The sequence below is a fragment of the Denticeps clupeoides genome, chromosome 13 (genome assembly GCF_900700375.1).
Source record: "Denticeps clupeoides chromosome 13, fDenClu1.1, whole genome shotgun sequence".
Classification (NCBI taxonomy): Eukaryota; Metazoa; Chordata; class Actinopteri; order Clupeiformes; family Denticipitidae; genus Denticeps; species Denticeps clupeoides.
The window spans coordinates 17,908,479-17,931,411 of record NC_041719.1 but is presented as its reverse complement, the minus strand read 5'-3'; the positions used below and the strand labels follow the sequence as shown (position 1 = coordinate 17,931,411).

General features: G+C 44.4%; 1 protein-coding gene across 3 annotated transcripts in view; it reads right to left on the bottom strand.

The window, feature by feature from the left end:
• Window positions 1–894: 894 nt before the first annotated feature.
• pbx1b (pre-B-cell leukemia homeobox 1b) overlaps window positions 895–22,933 on the bottom strand; it is a 52,056-nt gene continuing 30,017 nt past the window's right edge. For 2 of the 3 annotated variants that reach the window (XM_028999984.1, XM_028999985.1), the window contains exons 3-9: window positions 12,552–12,796; window positions 10,921–11,111; window positions 9,646–9,781; window positions 8,562–8,721; window positions 7,612–7,724; window positions 6,495–6,584; window positions 895–4,025 (exon numbers count right to left, since the gene is read on the bottom strand). In XM_028999984.1, the coding sequence (XP_028855817.1) occupies window positions 3,933–4,025; window positions 6,495–6,584; window positions 7,612–7,724; window positions 8,562–8,721; window positions 9,646–9,781; window positions 10,921–11,111; window positions 12,552–12,796 (1,028 nt within the window). In that variant the 3' untranslated portion in view covers window positions 895–3,932. The remainder of the gene's footprint in view (window positions 4,026–6,494; window positions 6,585–7,611; window positions 7,725–8,561; window positions 8,722–9,645; window positions 9,782–10,920; window positions 11,112–12,551; window positions 12,797–22,933) is intronic. The other variant, XM_028999986.1, reaches the window with a different exon arrangement.

Here is a 22,933-nt window from a genome sequence, read left to right as displayed (position 1 = left end):
TAAGTAATTTATAAGCATTATAAGTAAATAAAACATTTCCCAGTGTCCCAGTGTGGGCCCAAACGGCCAGTGGTGTATTATTTAGGGACACATGCATGCATGTTGCTGTCTCTGTTGAACAGAAGCTGATGGGCGAGGTGAGCTGTGCTGAAAAGAGATCTTGAAATACAATAAGAGAGGAACCAATAACACAACATCGGCTTTCCTTCGTTTGTACACAGAAGTATGGATCTGACAGTCATTTGAAATTCAGAGCAGCCTTGTGTATTTCATGCTGATAGAAGCATAAGGAGGCTCATTTCCTTCTCATGTCTCAGGTTACATGCAGATCAATGCCTGGTGGAGGGTCTTTGGTTATATTCCAGGACACGAGTGCCAGAGTTGACTTCGAGAAACCCGAGGAAGAATTAAATGAGATGTTCCCATGTAATTACATTTGATCACGTTTGCGTGCATCACCCCCACAGTCACGGTCCCGGAAACCACTTTCAGACTCTGCACCAAATCCGCAAGTTTCTTGGCGCCTCAACCCATCTCTGCTTCCAGTTGGAGAAACGAGAAGCCTGGTTTGGGCTCAGTTCTGGAAGAGAGAGATAACCCCCCCCCCCCCACAAGCTCCCTCATTCTGCTCACCAACATCACCACTGCCTCAGAGGAGACGTGTGGGGATTGTGGGTGGAAGACAGGGATGGGAAGAGGTGCTTTCATCACACCCTCTTGCCAACAAGCCCAGCTAGATGTGGTGAGAAAATGCCCCCCGTGCACAGGAAATGAAGCTGGAGCAAGGAGGTGTGAACTCATGTCCTACAGTAACTCCCGACCATGACCCTGCCCAATGTCAAAGCGGCCGGGCCTCACATTACCCAACGTGAAGTCAAAATGAGGACAAACCCATAGATTGTGCAACAAAAGAATCTATTTATTTTGGAATATGCATTACCAGTACAAATTAAGAGACCATAAAACCTACACCTTGTTAGTTTTTTGTTTTTTTTTCTCCACAAAAAGAATTTTTTTTAAGTCTGAATCAAAAAGATAATAGTTTCGTGATTCCATTTGACATTTTTACATACGCAGAGAAGTCTCAAAAGTTAAAACTTGGCAAGGTCTCTGTGATTTCACTCTGAAATGTACATATAAAAAAGAAGAAACATTCAAAAACACTGCAGTTATTTTTATTAAAGAACAAAAGACATGCAACAAAGTAAACATTTGATGTTTTATAAATTGCTTATATGCAAAAAACTAACAGCATCATTACATGAAGCTTTCAATAACACGTGTGATAACTGGAGAGGCAATGTGAAAAGCGGAGTGCCGAATGTGAGAAGTCCTCCCGATGCTCCCCACAGAATGTCCCCGCAGTGACAAACTTTTGTCAAAGTAAAGTATGATAGAGCTCCTATGGATTAAGCTCAAAACGCGAGTGAATCGTCCCTCACCTGCGCCATGGCCCATGGTTTATGGCCACAAACATTTCCATATTCCTCATTGAATGTCTTTTGAATTAACTTATGTGGTCGAATTGCCTACAGCTTATGAAAATGCTGCACTTTGACAAAAAAATGTTTATGGCGTCTGAAAGAGTCTTCACTCACTAAATAATGGTGGTTTAAAATAGATCTTTATATATTGAATGTTTTTGCATAATGATTCTGTAGTCTCGATTTGGTCTTGCTAAAAAATAGGCTACTGTCACATGACACTGTTGACAATGACTTTTCACATCACCGTTATCGAGACCATGTCCATTTCAGAAGAGGATCAACTTCCCTGTAGAAACCCAAACCCAGAGAGAACCTGTGATGTGGCATGCTTCAAACATACGTAAAACCTCTTCTGAAAATGGACACTGTAAAAAACAAAAGTAAGAAAAAACGAGAATAAAAGGGGCACATCTACATATACAGAATAGCGCATTCTTGGGCTAATTCACATAGGCTAGCAAGAAAATAAAATATATGTCGTCTGTAACCAAGCCAAAGGAAGATTGAATTTAAAAAAAAAAAAAAAAAAGAAAGAAAGAAAAGAAAAACTCTATTCACAACATGGACATAAAAATAGATCCGAACAATTTCTGTATTAGTGTGCCATCACTTTTTTCCCTTCTCAACATACATCGTAATAAAGCTCAACATACTCAACATACATCGTAATAAAGCTGCTTGTGATATGGAGAGTTTAACATTTCTGCATTTTTTTTTTGGTATCAAAGAAATGATCGAGTGAATGTGCGAAATTGTTGGAAAAGTTTGCATTTTAACGTCACAATCAACAGAGAAATGAAAAAAGAAAATAGTAGCAGTTTCACATTTTGGATTTGTTCTTATTTTTTGAACAGATGTGATTCGGTTTTATTGCATACTAATTTGTCATGTCCAGAAATGCCAACAGATTTGCTTGGAAGCGTTCACTGGCAGACAAGAATAAATTTGCGGTCTCCTCTCTATCCAGTCTAATATCCCAAACCTATAGTATCATACATTTTTTTATCTGCAGGAATAAATGTTAATATGGCATCAACAATGAAGAATCCTTTGAACCCAATCAAGTGAAAAAATAAAAACTGAAAATATTTCCAAAGCACATCAACGTACATAATTACAACTTTACAGCACCCACGTCCATGGGAATGGCTCAGGATGAATGCTGCATTTGCATTTAGATGGCCACAATGTGTTAAAAAATGTTTTCTCCAATGTAATCTGGTAACCCTAAGAAGATGAATAAATCAGATAAACCATTTTTGGTTGGATTAGAAGCCAAATTAGCACCATAAGGGTTTTTAACGAGCGTTAAGAAATGTGGCAATGTAGCTTGCACCTTATGTCTGTGTACATGATAACTGTTGGAGAAGAGATGGGCATTGATGTAGATAGCCTTCTAGGGTTGGGCAGACAATCAATCAATCAATCCAATCGATTTCCAAAATATCTGTCCAGCAACTAGCTATATTCGCATTGGGACAGAAGATGTTATCTGGTGGAAAAATAAGCAGTCTTTCCTTATATTGTGCAGTGCCAGGCTTTGAGTGAAAGAGATGCCTTTGGACATAGCCTGGACAGCCCAGCAAAAATTCACAACCCCTTTTTTTATATCAGGACAATCTAGGTCAAAATAAATAATACTGAAAAATTCGAAGCCCAACTCTATCAGCTACCCTGAGTATATATGAGTATACATATATACTTGAATTGTCTCCATACCCTACGCTTGTATTGGTGCAACAGCCCAGTGTTTGATGGATAATAAAATGCAGCGGTGCTTGTTCAGGGATGTGTTGAGTTTTAAATGCAACCCTATTACGACGTCTTTTCACTATAAATCAATGTACTCAGAAAGGTAATGATGATATTGTACAATATTTTTTTCTTTTCACAAATTTAAAGTTTCTATTTATAATATATCAAATACTTTGGCACGACAGGTGAAACAAAGGTCACTGTAGGAAAAGTGGGCCAAAAAGTTCCAATGTGAAGAAAACAGGTTAAAATGTAATTTTTTTATCAAATGATTCACGTGCCTCAAGGCCCTAGTAACAGATTTTTACGTTTTGTTAATTTGTAGAGGTAGTGTTCAAGCACTCCAATCTAGAGAAAATGGCTGTGCACACTTGTGTTTCTGTAAAAGCATTTTAAAAAAGAGAGGAAAAGTGTCATCACTGTTCAGATGTAACAGACGTAACGTGGATGGAGAGGGTAAACTACACAGACACGGGTGCTGTCACCGCTGTAGGTGAGAGATGCCGTAAGAGGAAGTGAGGAAATGCAATGTCTGAATGAGCTGCTGTCAGTAACAGCAGATCGTTTCTTTTTTTGGCCCCAAGGGGACACCCCCATGTGGTGACCATTGTTGTTTGTCTCCCACCAAGGTGAGGGCTTTCAGTGATGGGGGCTTTGAAGGTGTGCAGGGAGATTGGGAAGGGTAGGGGGTTAGTTGGAGGTGTCAGAGTGAACGCTTCCGGGTCCTTCTGTTGGTGAGGTCACTGACGAGGGGGTTGTAGCATCCTGCCAGCCACCATTAGCCTGCAGAGGACAGAAAAAGTCACAAAAAAATTAAATTGTATCTACATCTACTACTGCACATTCATCCAACTGAAGCACACATTCTCATATTAATATTAAAAATATAATTTTTCATAAAATGTTCTCAAAAAAACTAGTCAATTTCTCAATTCAAAATGAATTTTAAGGGTTAACATATGCCTGCTTCATTTAATGTGCCATGCTTTGTGTTGGTAACTTTTCATTTACAATATTACAAATATTTATGTAGAATGCACAAATTTTGGTGACACTGGCTTCAATAGCACTAAGACTATAGCACTAAGTGCATGCATACTCTCTTACTTTGTCCAATCAAATATTCAGTAATAACAGTCACCAGCAGATATTGTTTGTCATTAAAAAATTCAAAATATCAGTCATTTCACTTGAAAAATAACCGCAATGTTTTCATTGGTTTGAGTTAAATGCCTGTCACTTTTAGTGACACACATAATAATAGAGAGGATGTATGAAGTGGTCTGTATAAGAAAGACAGATTTACCAAAAAGGGGTAAAACACAAACAAAAGAGGAATCAGTGGCTTCAAATTATGACAGTGGAGACTGAAATGAAAATACAATGAGAGACACAGAAGCCATTTCAAATCTTGGAGACAGGCCTGGTAAAGAGCATTTGGGATATTAATAGCAAATTTCATGCCATCAGAAATGGCTGGAAATGGTCCTCGACAGCCTCTCATTTCAAAGCCTGTTATTTAAGACTGTGGCAGTCTATAATCAAAAAAGAAAGAAAGGAAGAAAAGAGGGAAAAAAAGTCTGAGCAAAACAAAAACTCTTAAAACATCTTCGGCTTTAGTGACACTTTCTCTCTGTATTCCAAGAGGCGTAATGACTCCTCAAGTCAGCCAGGAAATGCATTATCTGCTCTGTCATTATCAACACATAGGCTGGGGAGAGGACGGACTAAAAGACGGTGTGCTGACCCCTCCAGTTCACTCGCTCTTAAAAGCTGGACAGAAATGCAGGTCACGACCCCCCTCCCGCCCCCCATTCCAGGCAGACATTGAATCAAAAACAGCTGTCAAATAGTCTTAAAAGAACAAATGGCAAAAAAGGACATTTCCATTATTTAATTATTATTACATTATTTAGTTTAATTATTATTAATATTTGTTTCAAATTCAAATTAATTTTAAAATTAAATATTGGATGCTTTAAGTTATGGGTCTAATATTGGTAGCTTAGGACTGAAATATTGCAGAAAAGGATGTCTGATTCAAAATGTATATGTTATGATTCTATACAGCATGCTAAACCTTATTTTATTCATTTCAAACTGTTTATATAAAAATAATCCCTTCTTGAACCTTTCAGACAAGTGTATAGCAGATAAAACCCATTTAATACAATCATTTTAATAATACTGTAAGTAATATTGGTTAGCTCTTCAACCCAAACACTAATAATACAAATTAAGATTATACATTCTGATTAATTAGGTGATGTGTAGTTGGATTCCCCAGCTCTGGACTCTCCAGTGTCCATCGCTATCGCCACAGCCAGACAACCCGAGCCATGATGGATATGTTAATGCGCTCCCAGGGTTATCACAGACTGTCTCCTCCCTGAGGAGACATCAGCAGAGTGGAAAAGGAAAGAAAAAACAAGATGGGATTTGAATACACCCTTATTTTCTGGGGGTGGGGAGGTTCAATGCATCATCAGCATATGTAGGGAGGGTGGGACGGTGGAGGGCCTATCGACCGTGACCGTCCTCCTTCTCCTCCACATCTTCGTCCTCTTGCCGCGGCTCACTGTCAGGGCCATTAGCGCGGCGGGAACATGATCTGAGCAATGCGCTTGGATTGCTGTCCCAAGTCCACACTCTGCTCTCCTTGTGTCTGTCTTATCGATTTTCCCCTTTTCAACACGGCTTGTCGCTGTGAATTTTCCTGCTGCGCCCAGCCGCAAGCAGCCCCCACCCCCCATCCACTCTCAACAGCCCCCTCATGCACTTTACTGCCCCTTCTGACTATTACTAAAAAATTTAATCGTACAGGGAAGATCCCGTCTCCCTGTCATTTTCCTCAGGGCTAGGCTTGTATTTTTGGAGTTGTTTTTAAGTTGTTTTTTACCCCCCCGAACTGGACTATAAAGTGATAATGAAGGTCAGGTGGCTGGGGGGGGCACACGGGCTTTAGCGCGGTGTCACCTGTTTGGCGGACGCCCCGCTCTGGGCAGGGCGTGTAAGGCTGCAGGTGGCAGGCTGGAGCTGATTGGATGTGACAGGCTGCGACGGTGGCCTCGTGTTCGTGTGCACTGGGCAGAGCACTGCCCGTGGCATGACCGATACAGAGGCAATCAACTAGGTGACCACAGAGCTGAGACAAGTCCCACTAAGTGGCATTCTGAGCCCTATGGCTTTGAAATAATTGGTAGAAGGGAAAAGGGAAAGAAAAAAAGATTTTGTTTTTCTCTCTCTCCTTACATTGATGCCCTGCGGACTGTACATCTGGTTCGCCGTGAGTCCGTCACTGTATCCGCCTGTCTGGCTGATAACATGGCGAAGGGTATCCACCTGAAACAGACCACAGGACACAAAAAAACAAGGTCAGGCAAAACCAGGCACACGAAGAATGAAAAATGAAATGAAATATCTAATTAAGAACAAAACATGGAATTTAGTATGCCACTTTAATTATACTGAGTTACTGCAGTTCAAACTACTTCAGCTGCCAATAAAGCAGAATGGCATCATGAAATAAATGTGTCATCAAGTGTCCTGCTTTTTAAATGATCTCTTACATTACAAACTAGCCTCTATTCACAAAAGAGGTACTCAGCAAGAGGGTTGTTTTGTAAAAATTTAAACCCAAATAAATTTAAGAAGCTCTTAAGTGTTTCTTAACATTACAATTCACAACAACGAGCACTCTTTTCAAACTGGCAGTAATTGGTTTCTCACTCTGTCATTACATAGACATAAAAAGAAAAAACACAACATGTAATGATGTTTGCACATGTGATGTATTGATGTGGGTGGGTTTAAATAATCCAAAATGAGGCACGAAAGCCAATAGCATGCACGAGAGCCAATGTTACGAGTGAAAGAAATACTTGCAGACCAACAATAGCAATGGATTGTTTCTCTTGTGCAAGATACAGATAACAACCAAGCAGTTCTTTCCTGTTTTATCTATTTATGTAAATATCTATAATGTGTCTGAAGAAGAAGAGGAAGAAATTGGAACTTAATCAGCAGAAGCTGACTGCAGTACTATAGATTCAGTTTAGGCAAATTAACATATACACTCATCACTTCAGATGGATTCAAAATATACATTTTATTCATTTGTCCAGTCATTTATTTTAATTACCATATTACCATAACTAGAATAGGCCAAAGTATGCCTTCAAAGGAAAATATACTCCCTTATGATATTATGATATCTTTAAAAAATAGATGTAAGAAACCCAGTTTACACGCCTAAAAGGTTTCATGGAATTGGGATATGATCTTCTTAAAAGCATGTATGCATTTTTTCATGTACAATAAAAACAGGTTGGAGTCTCCTGCTTTGAAGCATTGTCACCTTGCACCCTACCTGCGACTGCACGTTGGCTCCCACCTGAGCCCCTTGATACGAGTCCCCATTGAGAGACTGCACACTCATAAACAAGTCGCCGGAGTTTGACATGTTAAAAGAGCCAGCAGAACCTAGAAGGAGAGAGGAAGCACCGGAATCATAGAGAGGTGAAGGAGGAGGAGCCAAATGCAGCCCCTCCCACTCCGGGAGAAGGAATGGGAGGAGTCAGCATGCAAATGCTGTTAGCAAGCTAATGCAGTTAGCAAGACCAGAGAAAAGACCAGCAAGTTGAGAGACAGCAGGGACTAGCACAGATCCTGATCAACGAGAGGATTCGGGTAGCAAAAATCAGGCCTGTGGCAAAGCATTTCAGCTACAGGTAACAGCTCAGCAGCACAGCGGTCAACATGGCAATCAAGTTTGAAGCTTACAATTAAAAATTCTCCAAAAACATTCTCAGGACCTGAACAACATGTGGTCTGGTCCTGTAAATTGTGAAAGGAAGTCAAAAATTGTGCCATTTTCATTTCCTTCTGAACATGGTATTGTGATATCAAATGTGACAAATGCCAAAGTCAGAAGTAGCAATATTAGTTCTGAAGACTAGCATGCACAGGAGAAAAAGACAGCATGCTATGTCATTTAAAACTAGGCCTGTGTCACAAGCCCCTATTTCCATTTTTTTTGGAAATCTGGTAAAGGATCTAAAGAATATGTGATGATATTTGCATTAACATAAATCAACATGCAAATCTTCATTGTCTACATCCAGCAACGCTGGTTTATCCATAACTGCATGTCTAAATAATAGACTGCCAATGGCTACGGTGGTTTGGGAACGCTGTGTTGAAGACGTACGGAAGAGATACCGCATCATTAGAGTTTCAGAGTCAAAAATAAATCCCAAGAAGCAAGCCCAAATCTGTAAAAAGCCGCAGCCAGTCGTACACACAGTTGAATTTTCTCACCTGCAGAGTTAGGGGTTGAGGGTGAATTTGCTTGGCTTCCATGTGAAGATACATTGGCCGCGTTGACGGCAGTTTTGGCAGCATACATGTTGGCTTCCTCCTGGAACTTTCCAATGTTTTTCTTATACCGGATTCTCTTGTTTCCGAACCAGTTGGAAACCTGTGCCCGGACAAATTCACAAACCTTCATTACAAATCGCATTTTCCATGTACCACTGAAGGCTTATCCATCAATCTTTAAATATGGCAAGACCCAGACATAGCATTCTGAATCATTGTAGAATTACAGCTATTTAAACACACACCACAATGACACTGCACACTCAATTAAACAGAAAATGCACATTGTGTTTGGTTTTTAATTGTTTCATACCCAATAAAATTCTAATCGGACCCAAACAAACAAAAAGAGGCAAGTATGAGTGCAGTCTAGGGAGGCATCAGGGAGAGACTAATGGCAACACTGTCCTACAGGCTGGAGAATGTTGTAGTCAATAAAAAAGCAGCGCTTACAGGGCTGATGGTGCTGGCCGGGGCAGAGGCCTAGCTGTGCACCCGTGCTGAATCCGGCGCCGGCTTAACACTGTGAGTCCACATTAGTGCCAGAGCGAAATGATTGCCAATAACAATCTCATTATGTCACCGCGACTGCAGCTATCATCAGAACACACGCTAGCGCCAATCCGTCACCATCCGCTAACACCCATTAGCGCTAATATACTCCCAGATGAAGCTTCGGGGATAAACCCCCGGCACTAATGATAAACAACATTAAAATGAAAATGAAATCAATCCAGTGGCAAAGTTTTGCGGCTATGGGGAGAAGGTAAACGTGTTCCTTTTATTACACTGCAGCTGCAGACGCTCAACAAATCATCCAGTCCCTGAGCCCCCTCCCTTTTTAACAAAAACCCTGCACAGGCGCATCACCAAATCATTTCGTACAAATTCATTTAACCGTTTGGGGACTTGCGTGTGGGGCCGAATATCTGGCTGTTGGGTGAAAGCTGCGTTGCGAGGGGTGAAACGAGATACGCGGGAGCAGGAAGAGCCACATGGGGGGATGGGGGTGAGAGCCCTGCACCTGTGAGACTGTGATGGAGCATTTCTTGGCCAGTTCCTCCTTGGCCTCTTCACTGGGGTACGGGTTGCTGAGGTGAGAGTAGAAGTATTCGTTCAGGATTTCTGTTGCCTGCTTGTTGAAGTTCCTTCTTTTCCGTCTGTGGAGAGATAGCGTGAGCATTTGTTAAAAGACCAGGAAGATACCCAAAGAACCCCAAAATCCTAAAAAAGATTGAGATGCCTTGAAAAAAGTGGGTTTCCCAATTTTGTACTTCTAAAGGGACAAACTGGCGCAGTCCTGCCAATATATTCACCAACCCGCCACGCCTGCTCGCCTATCAGGCTAAGAGCCTCTCCATGTGCCACTTCTCATGAGGGCTTTACATATGCAGAGAGCGAACCCCTGTGAATCCTTGCCATGGATTGACGAGTGAGCCGATTTCCACTGGAAAAAAAAAACTCTCCGAAAGCCTTCTTCAGAATATGGAAATGTGGCACAGCATGCTCTCCGGCAGGCGGAAGGATTAATCGTAGGGGCTGAGTGCGCCCGTGCCTCCCGCTCTGAGGCAGAGAAAGCCCCCTTCTACCGCATCCTCAACATCATTTGCAACAGAATGGATGGAGGGCGCTGAAAAGGAGCGAAAGGCTCATTTAAATGTTATGCCTTCAACCCGAAGCTTCCCGTGTGATTTATCCTTTAAAAAATGTATGCAAATCCCCATACATGTATCAAAGAGAACAAGCGATTACATTAAGAGAGAGAGGGGGAAGCGTCGGGGCATTATAGCATGTGTCTGTGCGTGTGTGAGTAGTGGGGGGCAGTCTTGTGGCCTTCGTGTTTGGAAGGGACACAGGGGCCTTAACAACCCTGTAGATGTAAGCCATGGTGGTACGGTGTGCTGAAGAATGTAGCGTACAGCTTTCTTTTCAGTTCAATTCGATTCAATTTAATCCCACAACTGTGTTTCCTAAAAATCTCCTAAAAGACTTGAGTCCCTGAGTCCTGAAATCCCCCCCCTACGTCCTACCTTGACCATTTGCTCAATTGACAAATGTGCTTTTATTTGCTGTAAGGCCATTAATGATCTGTTGAGCTTTCTGGTTGGGTGGCCTAGTGGAACATGAGTGAGCTCATTTATCGAAAAGCCTCTAGGTGAGAGGGATGAGACTGATGCTTGCGAGGGTATGAAGCTGCCCCGCCTCCAGGAATCACGATAGCGCATCTTAAATAGCCGGTGAACCGAGGGGCCTTTGTTCTTATACATTCCCACAAACAAACACTGAGACACGCCCTCACCTGGCATCGAGGAACCGTGAGCGCAGGATCATGACGGCCTCGCAGGTACTCTGCTTCAGCTGCATCTGAATGGAGCTGAACTTGCGGTGGATGATGCTCACCATGCGCTCGATTTCTTTCGGGGAGATGGGCCGTGTGCGTGACTGTTCCCTCAACAGGTTCATCACATGGGTGGTGAACTCATTACAGGCCTAAACACAAACACACACACACACACACACAAGCACACACACACACATCATTAGAGCACAAAGAAACATACAGCTAATAATGGCTTATTATTATAAACTGTGCATATACTGGTTTGTCATATATCTTGTCACATGACCTGTTTGCACCAGTAAAGATTAGACAAGAATATGACTGGAAACACTGGAACGCATCTCTCCTCTCAGTCATTCCCTCACATGAATGAATACAAGATTTTAGGCTTACAGTAGTGACAGGGACAGTCCCCCTGGGGACACTCGGGGTTAAGTGTCTTGCTCAGGGACACAATGGTAGTAAGTGGTGTTTGAGCCTGTGACCTTGTGGTCTTCTGGCGAGTGTTTTACCTACTAGGTTTCTACCACCCTAAATAGGCGACGACAGCCTCGACAAAAGCCCACCCAGTGCTGCTGAAATCCAGGATCGAACCAGGGACCTTAAGATCTTCAGTCTAACGCTCACCCAACCAAGCTATTTTGGCAAAAAGAAGGAAATAGTTCTGAAGTGCATGTACAGAGTACGCCTGTGTGTGTGTATTTCTGTTGTGCACCTCCTTCTGCGTATACGAGTGTGTCTGTCTGTCTTCCAAGTGTCATGAAACACTCTTCCCTTGTTATATGGAGATGCCATATTTCCTGGGTCGCTCACAAATCAATCTCCGCAACAGAAACAAACCCGCAGCCGACTCCAGTGCACGTGTGTGACAGTCACGGAGCTGATAAGATGAATTAATCCAGAAGGCACAGCGCTGATAGGAGTGGGCGATGCAGTGTGCAGATTCCATTACAGAAGGTGATGACAAGAGGGGAGATCTCTCCTAAAGACTTAATCTTCCATATCCAGTTAAAAACACTGACAAAGGAGGCACGGAGCCCATGACTGTGACGGTAATGACGTCTGGGAGCCGGAGTCACAGTGAGGATGCGGGAGGTTCTGGTATGCTAATGCATGATGGGTAAATTATAGGGGATGATGGGAACAAGAGCTGCTGATTGGACGTGTGTAGATGTGACTCACAAAGTGAAGTGCACTTAGCTTCACGTTATCATCATCACACACCAACGGTGTTGGTTATGTGCACAGAGGAAATCATGGCTTTCATGAAGCAGATATTATAATATCAATATCTGATCATACAAGATTTGGAGGAGATATGGAGTTCTTATGTCTACATAAACAGTCTAGCTTATGCATAACTAAGGAAACGCCTCTCCTTAAACGTCCATAAACTATTTTGGTGAAGCATAAAACAGTAAAGGCCTGAAAATCCTTTCATCAGCCAACATTTCCTTTGTTGCGACAGCCTCCACACTGTGAATTATGAAATATGTTGGAAATATCCTGTATTGATGTTTGCCTTGTGGTACCTGGTACAGTCGCTGTAGCGTTCAGGTCAAGAAGGATGAAGCAAGTGGCACACAAACCTGTTCATACTTCTCCAGCTCAGTGTGGTAGATCTGCCGAATCTGGGAGAGCTTGGCGCGGTAGTCGGAATGCTCAGCTGAGTTGTCTGCACCGGCCCCGCCCGAGGCCGCAGCAGCCGCCGCTGCGGCGGCGGACCCACCACCTTTCTCTGGTCCGGACACGCCCTCTGCTAGCAGCATGTTGTCCAATCGCATGAGCTGGGCATCTGGAGGTTCCTCCTCTTGAGCGCCACGGATGCTCAGCACTGCAGTGAGGATGGAAACCCAATGTCAGAAGACAAAAGGACACAACTGTAGCGAGAAAGTAGGCTGAATATTCGAAAATCTGTTGAGTATGCAAAATGTGTGTGAGGTTTTTGCACCAAAATTGTGCAAGAAGTGGAATTTGTGGACAGCGAGGAAAAAAAAAAATCTCTATCAGAAATAAACTCTCTCTGGGCTTCTGCACAGTTCCAAAGAGTGTGGAGACATGCCTGAAGACATTATCTGATTTCATATATTAGGGCTAATGGTGGCTCACTTATGGAGGTGCTGCTGATGGAGATGGAGGTTTAGCCATGGCACTTCTGCAGCTAATGAGCCATGACAGACGGGCCCAACAGCAGGTCCTTGCCGCACCTCCACAGCTAGGCTACATCACCTGAGCCCCAGGACGTCTCAGACAGAGGGCCGACAAAGAACAGGTGCAGAAAACCCTATCCTGTGAGACCTAAACTACTGAGCCAAGAAAAACTTGAATTATATATATTTTTTATTATTGTGGCAGTATGTGTGTGTGTCAATTTTTGTATGGTGTGTATGGAAATGAGAAGTGCCATAGCATTAGATTAGTAAAAGGCATATACGACAGCAAACCTCATCCCACTAAGCTGAGCTGTTTTTGCAGCAGTGTGTATGAGATTCTACCCTGTCCATCCACAAAGGTCGAAAATAACTTTTCTGATCATGGCCACTAGAGGTCTCCCTTACAACTTGTTAATACACAGGCGAGAGGTGTCTTCCATTTTTGAAAGGAAGGCGCGCACACACACACACACACACACACACACACACACACACACACACTCACATGAGTACCTTCCACAAAACCTACCCATATCTGCCCAAATGAGTCTAAAAGTCGAAAGGTGGACGACATCTTTTGCCTGAGAACTTGAGCCAGATAGAAGATATAAGAAAAGCTAACTGCTCACACTTATTATGAATACCATTGTTCATGGCTGAAAAGGAACAAGGAACAGGGAGCACTTCATTAATCCGGAGACAATGGCAGTGCTTGGTGCATTAACCTCAGACTGCTGCCCAGGGTTTGGACGCCTGGCCAGGGGGTCAGTGGGATGAGAAAGAGCCCTGCTGGAGGCACCCCACCCCCCCCAAACTCTCTATCTAGACCCCCCCGGCCGCCTTTAAAGTGGAGTCAAAATGCAAATGTGGCGGGCTGCTGGCGAGTGGGAGAGGTCAGGAGTTCAGGCCGTGGGCCCAGCGTGAGGTAGATTGAGTGGCCTGGGGTTTCCCTCCAGGGAAAGCGGGCTGTACAAACATCCTGTTTCATTAGTGGCTGTCCCTCATCCAACCTGATAAGGTAGAGGAGAGAGGGGAACCCCTCCGACCACATTTGCCAAGACATTCATCTCCCCTCTGACCCTACCAAAGAAAATGAAAATAAACCCAGGCGTACCCAGACTACAACTACGCTTACTTTGCTATTACTAAATCACAGCGTGGCTCTCGCGTTTTCTCTGAAGTTCAGAAAGGCCCTCCTGGTGCACTACAGGACGAACAGAAGTGGAACATGAAACATTTTCCCAGTGGTTACCACCTCATAAATACCAGAGTCAAGTGAGTGTGAAAGCAGGCCTGCAGCACCAGGCAGCACAATACTGGAGGCAGTTGGTAAAAGTGCAGAGCGAAAACCCACCTTTCCACAGAGTGCGGATTACGGGACAGTGGCGTTAGGTCTTCAGAAATCCATCACGCGTATCAAGTGCATTCCGACTGGACAAAAGAAACGCGTGGCGCACAAGACATTTCCGTGTTCCCCAATCCTAATCCCACGGATTAAGTCCCCAGGACAAAGCTTGCATGGGGTACGGAAATCGTGGCTCGAAGCTGTTGCTAACACAAAAGAACGCCACAGAAATAAAGAAGCATCTCCCGCTCCGCCTTTTTGTAAAGTGAGGCCTGCAGAATTCTTCCCCGCATGCTAAAATGTCTAGACTGTCAAAAGAAAATGGAACATAAACCCCCCCCCCGTTCGCGCAACCATTCGATTCGAGTCTGCCAAGTCTCGGCTTCGCGTCCACGGGTGTTTATTTTACTTGGCCAGAGCACCTCCACCATCAGTCTTTAATACGAGAAAGGATGCGGGAATGGTGGGGGGATGGATTCAGAGAAAAAAATGGGGAGGAAAGAATTTCATACACTCGTCTTCAAAAGTTACAACGGAGGATCACGACTAATCTTAAAAAAAAAAAAAAAAAAATGATGGGAAGGGTGGCCTGTGGGCCCATTGTGGACCATTCATTTGACTTTAGATGTTTGACTATCACAAAATGATTAAAAACTAACAAAGCAAAAGGCATAACTGTCATGACACTTTACGTGAAAGATCAATGAGAAGAGCATAAAGTCAAGCTTTCGAAAAACACGTCTCCACACTCCACAATTTCAGAAACGCCATAACTACCCCTCCGGCCTTCTCCTTCATTCAGCCAAAAGAACCATATCCTCAACAGAATCACATCATCTGACATCTGGTGACAGCAGGATCACGCTGCTTTATCGACAGCTAGCAGTGACGCTCGAACCCAGGACACTGAGGCTGTGACCGCCAACCTCGTGCTTTTAGCCTCTCATTAGGGACGATGGATATATTTAACAAGCTTTAACCGCCATTGAGCAGTGTTAATATTAACACTGAGTATGAGTACTTATATATATATATTTTAAATACATTTATGAATACCCATTTTGGTAAGTTAGGGTAGCAGTGGTTTAAAAATGGGAGGAGAAAAAAAGCACATATTGGAGTGGCCTGGAGGGTAACCACATACTTAAGGTCCACCTTAAGTGTGGCGCACAATTGAAACCACAATCGGATTATCTTGAATACACACAATTAATAAAAGAAAAAAGGGGGGAAAACTCTGCTTGCATAAAATTGGCTTTGCTGTGGGTCATAATTACACGACTCAGTGAGGACCACTTCACTCCGTAATGGCAGACTAATTGATTCGTCCTAATATTTTCCAGCCTTGGGTCTGCACAGCCCTCCCTGTCAAATAAGCGGCTGTTGAACTTACTTAGCCACCCGCAGATGAACATCAAGGCTTCTCTCAGGGATAAACAATTATCCGTGCACAATTTCAGGCCCTACTCTCCGCTTTCTCGCTCACGTTCTCTCTCTCTGCGGAGAGCCACGTTTGCCATTCGTTCCGAGCTCTAGCAGAACCCCCTCCCCCAGCAACACCCCGTTTCTTGGAGCCGTTTCAAAAGAAGCCTTGATATTTGCTGGTACCTCCCTGTTAACCGATTAGCCGTTCTTTTATTGTTCTCGGATGAAGAATTTTTGGGGGGTGGGGGTTCTTGGGGCGGATGGCTGATTGGTTTCTTAGAAGAGGCAGAAGAATTTCACTGATCGATCCATAAAAGCCATGCCCTCAGAGGCTGGTGGTGACAGACAAGTGGCGCTGCCTCGTCACCACAAGCCGGTTCCCCTACATGGGTCCATTCTGACCAATAAACGGAGAGCGCGGTTAAAGACAGCTCAGGTAAACAGTGTCATGCTCGTCAGACTGAACAAAAAGGCACATCACAGTCGTCAAGGGTATGAGTCCCTGCCAAAATCAAAACAAATGTGACATTTATTCAAGCCCAGAGCATCTGGCCTTTTAAAAATGAAATCAATATTTAATATAAGCCTGGTGTAAGGCATGGTGTTTAATTATTATTATTTTTTTCCCCCGCTCATTTATCGGACCGTATTTATTCCACTCTGAAGAAGCAGCTCTGGAAACGGCCATGTTTTTGGATGAGGACCAGGCACCGAGAGGATTTATGTGTGTTTTCCTTCCCTCCTTCTCACAGTCACTTTCTCCTCCCCTTCTCTGAACAGCACAGAAGAACATGTGCCCTGCATTTTCCATCAACCAAATATCCATCTGTATGCAACGGGGCAGCTGGAAATCTGAAATACTGACTTTTATCTTGGCTCAGTGATTGTAAATGTTGGGGGGAATCCTGAAATTAAACACTAAGCCAAGACCAGGTCCATCTCCAGGACGGTAGCGAATTCAAGATCGCAGATTTAAATATGAAGTTGCGCTGAAACTTTCAGCGGCTTTGGTCAGCATAAATTAACACAGTCAACCAGGACGGCAAAAAGTCATCTTCTCATCTCACCCTGCCAGTGCTGGAAAACATTATAGCACATCCAAAACTGGGCCGGCGCAATGCTGGGACAAGAGGGGGCAATGTCCCCTTGAACAAACGTCCTGCTCCCTTAAATCACACTTTTAGAAGTTGAGAAAGAAAAGAATAGATTACCCACAAACTGAATATGGACACGACTTACTACAGTCTGGGAAAAATCCACTGGAAAAGGCACAAATTAGATGACTTGTGCAGATCCTCCTCCCCCTCCCTCCAGCTAAACATCCAATCGCTGTTAGTATGCAAATGAGCCGGTGTCTCAGCTGGGCATACAAAGCTTGGTCGTGTGCCGTACAGTATACATAATGAATCAGTGAACATACCTGATTCACCTCTCCTGACCAGGCCCCGACTGACAATCGGCTGGTCATAACAGTATTAAACCTGTTTGAAATGTGGTGCCTGTTGCGAGGTTTCAACGGATGTCCCAGTAGCAGCACATGGACTGTTGTCTCGTTCAGCTGTGGTTGACACAAGCAAACCTTTTTATCGTGGTCTCACCTACTTACCATGACTGGCGGGAGAAAAGTTATTTACAGTGGTAAATCTAATTCAGTTTTGTGAACCCCCCCCCCCTTAAGTTTTGCTATAGGCAATTTTCGATTTTTTTAAGCATCACTACTGATGTGGGTTCTTGTGGTTCTTGGTGGCCTAGTGGTTAAGGAAGTGGCCACATAATCAGAAGGTTGCCGGTTCGAATTCCGATCCGCCAAGGTGCCACTGAGCGAAGCACCGTCCCCATACACTGCTCCCGGGCGCCTTTTCATGGCTGCTAAGGGTGATGGTTAAAAGCAGAGGACACATTTAGTTGTGTCACCGTGTGCTGTACTACAGTGTTTCACAATGACAATCACTTCACTTTCATGTGTTCATAGTGTGAGCAGTCAGAGCACATTCAAGCTCAAACCATACAGTGTGTGCACAGAAACGACAGGAAGCAACAAGGGTGGTAGTAGCCTAGTGGGTAACACACTCGCCTATGAACCAGAAGACCCAGGTTCAAATCCCACTTACTACCCTTGTGTCCCTGAGCAAGACACTTAACCCTAAGTTGCTCCAGGGGGGGACTGTCATTGTAACTACTGATTGTAAGTCGCTCTGGATAAGGGCGTCTGATAAATGTTGCAAATATATATGCAAATGTACACACAGCACCCCATATTGACAGAAAAAAAAAAACAGGAAAAACACAGTGTAAATGAGCGGGCGGCTGAGAGGAAGCAGCCAGTCTGTCTTCAAATTCTTAATTTACAGCTAAAAATACATCTATATTTGCACAGTCAGTAGTCGACTAGTCCATTGTTCTTATCCATAGTCCATATTTTCAGACTCGTAGAGAAGTGTTTCTTTCTCGATCCACAAGCACCACTGTCAGCCTGTTTTGTTAATATTGGCAATAGTGAGAATTGTTATAAGTTATAATTTGATGAGAAATATTTAGTCTTCCTCCTGAGGGATTGCCACCTTATCGTGGTCAGGGGGTGTGTGCCTCAGTGACCCTAAGCTCAAGTTGGACAGGTCTTAGGGTAGAGGCATTCCAGTTACATGACAAACAGTTATCCGGAGCACCGCACCCCACCCAGTTGCCACCGTGTGCCCCCTTCACATTTCTGTCTGCCCCCACATACATGCCCGTCTAGACCCGGCCCTGGTCCAAAGTGTGCCCATCCCAACACCCTTTAACCCTGATGCTAAGAACATGGCACAGCATCACCTGCCACTGGCTCTGATTCAAGCCCCTCTAAATGGCATAACAATATCTAGCCCAGATAGTTACAGAACCCCATGCTGATATCGTATCCCATCGCATTAGCAGTGGATAAGGCGGAACTGTCAGAAGCCATTACAACACGTAATCTCCCCTTCAGAGTTCCTCCGGAATGTCAACAGAGTGCTGGCATGGTCCTCCGTCATGGAGATGTACTGATAGGATGAAATGCCGATGTTTAATTAATGATGTTGTGGCCATTCCTGTCACCATTAGCCAGACGTATGGGCACAGAAGCAGGACGACATGCCTCTGACCCCACAGATATGGACAGCCACCAGGCCTCTGACAGGAGGACACCTTTGGAGAAGCTCCATGTTGTACTGGGATGCTGTAACTGGAGCCAGGGTAAGAATCAATGATAGCAGAGCAGTCAGTTTGCATCAAGTATATAAATAACACAAGGAATCTGTACAATTATTTCATAACAAATATGAGCTCTATGAATTTCAGATATTTAATAAAAAAAAGGAACCGTAGGCATTTTCCTTTTAGTGTATATCATGTGGAGTTCCATTCACTAGCAAAAATTAAATAGTAATAAAAACAACTGAGCCAATCCTGAGCTCGATCCTTTAGCCTAATTAACCCTTTGAAGCTGGGCTGGTCTAGGCCTGTCTGCTTAGATTTATACTGACAGCGCTGGTCCAATTTGATTGCATTGGTGATTCAGTGGGCACACTTCATTGTGGCTTTAGCAGTTAATAAATCACGGAGGCTCGGCTCGAGCCTGTGCTACGGTGGTCCTGTCACGAGGCAGGCACCAGAGCCGAAGCGACAGCTACATGCTAATTCAACATCGGCATAATTCATTATACAGTCGCAAGCGTACTGGAACGGAAAAGGAAGCAACGCACACCGGGAGGAGGACGACAGGCTTCAAACCGTTAAAAGCAGGCCACCACCTCCTCGTTTTCCTCTGCAGTTAACTGGCATGAAGCCTGTTTACCAGAGACGAGGAGCAGAGTGCCGAGTCGAGCCGAGCCGGGGGAGAACACTATCAGCATATATACAGAAACGCACGCACGCTGACATTAATATTTATCATCCCCTCGCATTTGTAGCTCAGATGTAGGCACACGAACAAATGCAAAAACAATAAACCCTTAAATCCATCCATGAAAACGTATTTGAATATACAGGAATGTACTTTTTCACAGTTTTGGGCATATAGAAGTGAAGCAGTAAGTTCCAGTTGCTCATACAGAATCGGGTGTGTCATTAATTTCATAAAAAGAGGTAGTGAATGACAGACTAATTAAGAAATCTAAAATGCAATCTTAAAAGGGGAAAAAAATCAATTAAAAGAATAAGCCCAGTACGCTTAGACGAGGTGACAAACGGTGCAAGTCGATCTGACAGGCGTCACATTAGGCCGCTTTGGTGGCTTCTGGTCCCTCACGTGGTCCCCCAAGTTTGCGACCAGCCGATCTGAAGCATGGAGAACGAGCACGCTCTTCATTAGGGTCCCTGTCGCCTTCGCCACCCATCCCCCTCCCTCCAGCCTACTCTTATAATGGTAATTATAATCATTACTGGCCTAGCCCAGCCCGAGGGCAGCTGAAATGATGCAGCTGGGGCTAGAGGAGAGATATTTCCTACGCTGGACTTTGCGGAGAGAGGCATTCATTAGAAAAATGGTGTTCCTCGCTCAATAGGAACAATATATTAGGCCTGGGGCCAGGAGCAGCTCGCTTCCTCTCTCACATGGAGGTCTTAAATATATTTGATCTACATGCCGGATCTCATCAGCACCGCTTTCCACATGCGCTGCTAATATAGACTGAACAGCCCGAAGGCATCCAAGGCAAATCCTGGCACATGAATATCATCTGACGAACGGACCAGTGTACAGTGTAAATTGTGACACACAATTTCAGGAAAAAATGGATGAAGGAAGGTTTTTGATTCTGATGATCAGCAAAAAAAAAAAAAAATGAGTCGGCTGAAAAGTTTCTTAAGACTGTACTTTTATGAAAATATACTGGTGCTAGCATGCTTGCACATGAGCTGTGGCCATATTAACCATGCATGAGAGTGAGGAAAGCACAGGGGGGCTCCATTAGACGGAAGTGTGTCCACAGTGGCAGCCGGCAGTGCCGGGGTTCCTTCCAGAGAATACGTATGAGAGCGTCACAATTTGCTCACCACAGTCACCCTTCCATATCTACCAATCCTAGCCTGTCCACAAAAGAAGGATGTCTGGCTGACCTTGAACCTGTCAATTAAACACCAGTGGTGTTTTATTTGGTCCATAAAAGCTCACTAAGCAAAAGTGATAATATGTCCATACACACCGGAGCACCCCATACCGGGGGTCAGTGGTGGACTAGCGGTTAAGGAAGTGGTCCTGTAATCAGAAGGTTGCTGGTTCGAATCCCGATCCGTCGTGGCTGCCCACTGCTCACTAAGGGTGATGGGTTAAATGCAGAAGACACATTTCACTGTGTGCACCGTGTGCTGTGCTGCTGTGTATCACAATGACAATCACTTCACTTCTTCAATACAAATCTTTCCTCTGCAATCACAAGGCTGCTTCCTGCACCAGCAGTTTACCACCACCTGGTACACACGTGTGAAAGCTCTATCTAACAAAATATCCTTCACATCACAAGAAGGTTATTACATGGATAAGCTGTTCATCGCGTATAAAGTCGCCGTTTTCAAATGGTATTTACGTTCAGGTAACAGTGACTGGTTTAAGTTGTTAACGGGTTGGAACATTGTAATGGTTGTAATGTTTCTATGGGCACACAGCTATACACGGTCAAATAAAAAATGCAGAGTGACGTTCCTGCCTGGGAGATCTGTACACCAGGCCAGGAGCCAATCGAACCTTCCTCCACGGGCTAAAATACTGTAATCTCGGTATACGAGAAAACTCGCAAAGTAAAACGGCTTCTATGGTATATAATGAGCTGTTTCTGAAGTAGGTAAACACCGCTACGCTAGTTTCATCGTACGGTGAGACGCCTCCGCCCGCGCTTACTCAATTTACATTTCACAAAGTGTGCATTACCGGCGACGCTGTAAGAGGCAGCCGGGGGTGAAAGGTGAACTGACAGCGGCGCGCGGGGCTCTAAAAAGAGCGCCAGCCCGGCCCGCAGACCTGCAACATGTTATGGGTGCTGAGCACAGAAATGATTGGTGGATGAGCACAGGGCTCATGGGAAATTCTCTCTGAACAACCCCAGCAGAGATGGATGCCAGCTTCCTCCCACCGTCTCTCCATCCCTCTTCTGTGTTCTGCCTCCCTCCTCCCAGCCCCTCCGTCTGGCAGATCTCCGCGGCGGCTCTCTCTCTGCCGCTCTCTCGCTGCCAACAAGTTTATGTAAAAGTGATTAACAGTAATTAATCTGTAATTACTATGATTAGGCAAGTCGCAGTAAATTAAGGCACATCTGGAGCGGCGGAGGGCTGCCGAGTGGCGTTGGCTCAGCCTCGGCGGCCACGTGCTGAGAGGAGTTCGGCGGCGTTTGTTTTAAGCGACCTGTTACACCTTCATAACTAGAGTGGAAAACGTGAGAAGACGATAAAGTGATAAAGTGAAGTGATTGTCACATGTGATACACAGCAGCACAGCACAAGGTGCACACAGTGAAATTTGTCCTCTGCATTTATCACATCACCCTTGGTGAGCAGTGGGCAGCCCGGGGAGCAGTGTGTGGGGACGGTGCTTTGCTCAGTGGGATTTGAACCGGCAACCATCTGATTACGGGGCCGCTTCCTTAACCGCTAGGCCACCACTGCCCCATGAGATGAGAGAGCGTCCGGAGAAGCCTGTCCAACCGTCCAACGGGGCGAAAAAACGTCTTTAAAGGGTAAGATTGCAGCGTCTTCCTGGGCCTGTCATGCTTTTGTTTTTATCTGTTATCCATAAATGCGCCGCACAATGTGATTATGAGCTTATGAGTGCGTTTCAGATCTCCTGAGATGCTCTTAACGTGAGCAACGCCTGAAAGGCTGCATCCGTCCCCAACGGGACAGCAGACGGGATCGGGGAGAAATATGGGCTCTACGGTTTCCTAAATAAGGACATGTTAGCGGGGCTGATGGCCGGCAGGGTGCTTTACACAACAAGCACCGCGGAGATGATAGCCAGATAACCAGACTATTTCAACATTTCAAGCACCGTCCTTGATGTGTAATAATAAACACAGAACGCTACCACGCTACACACACA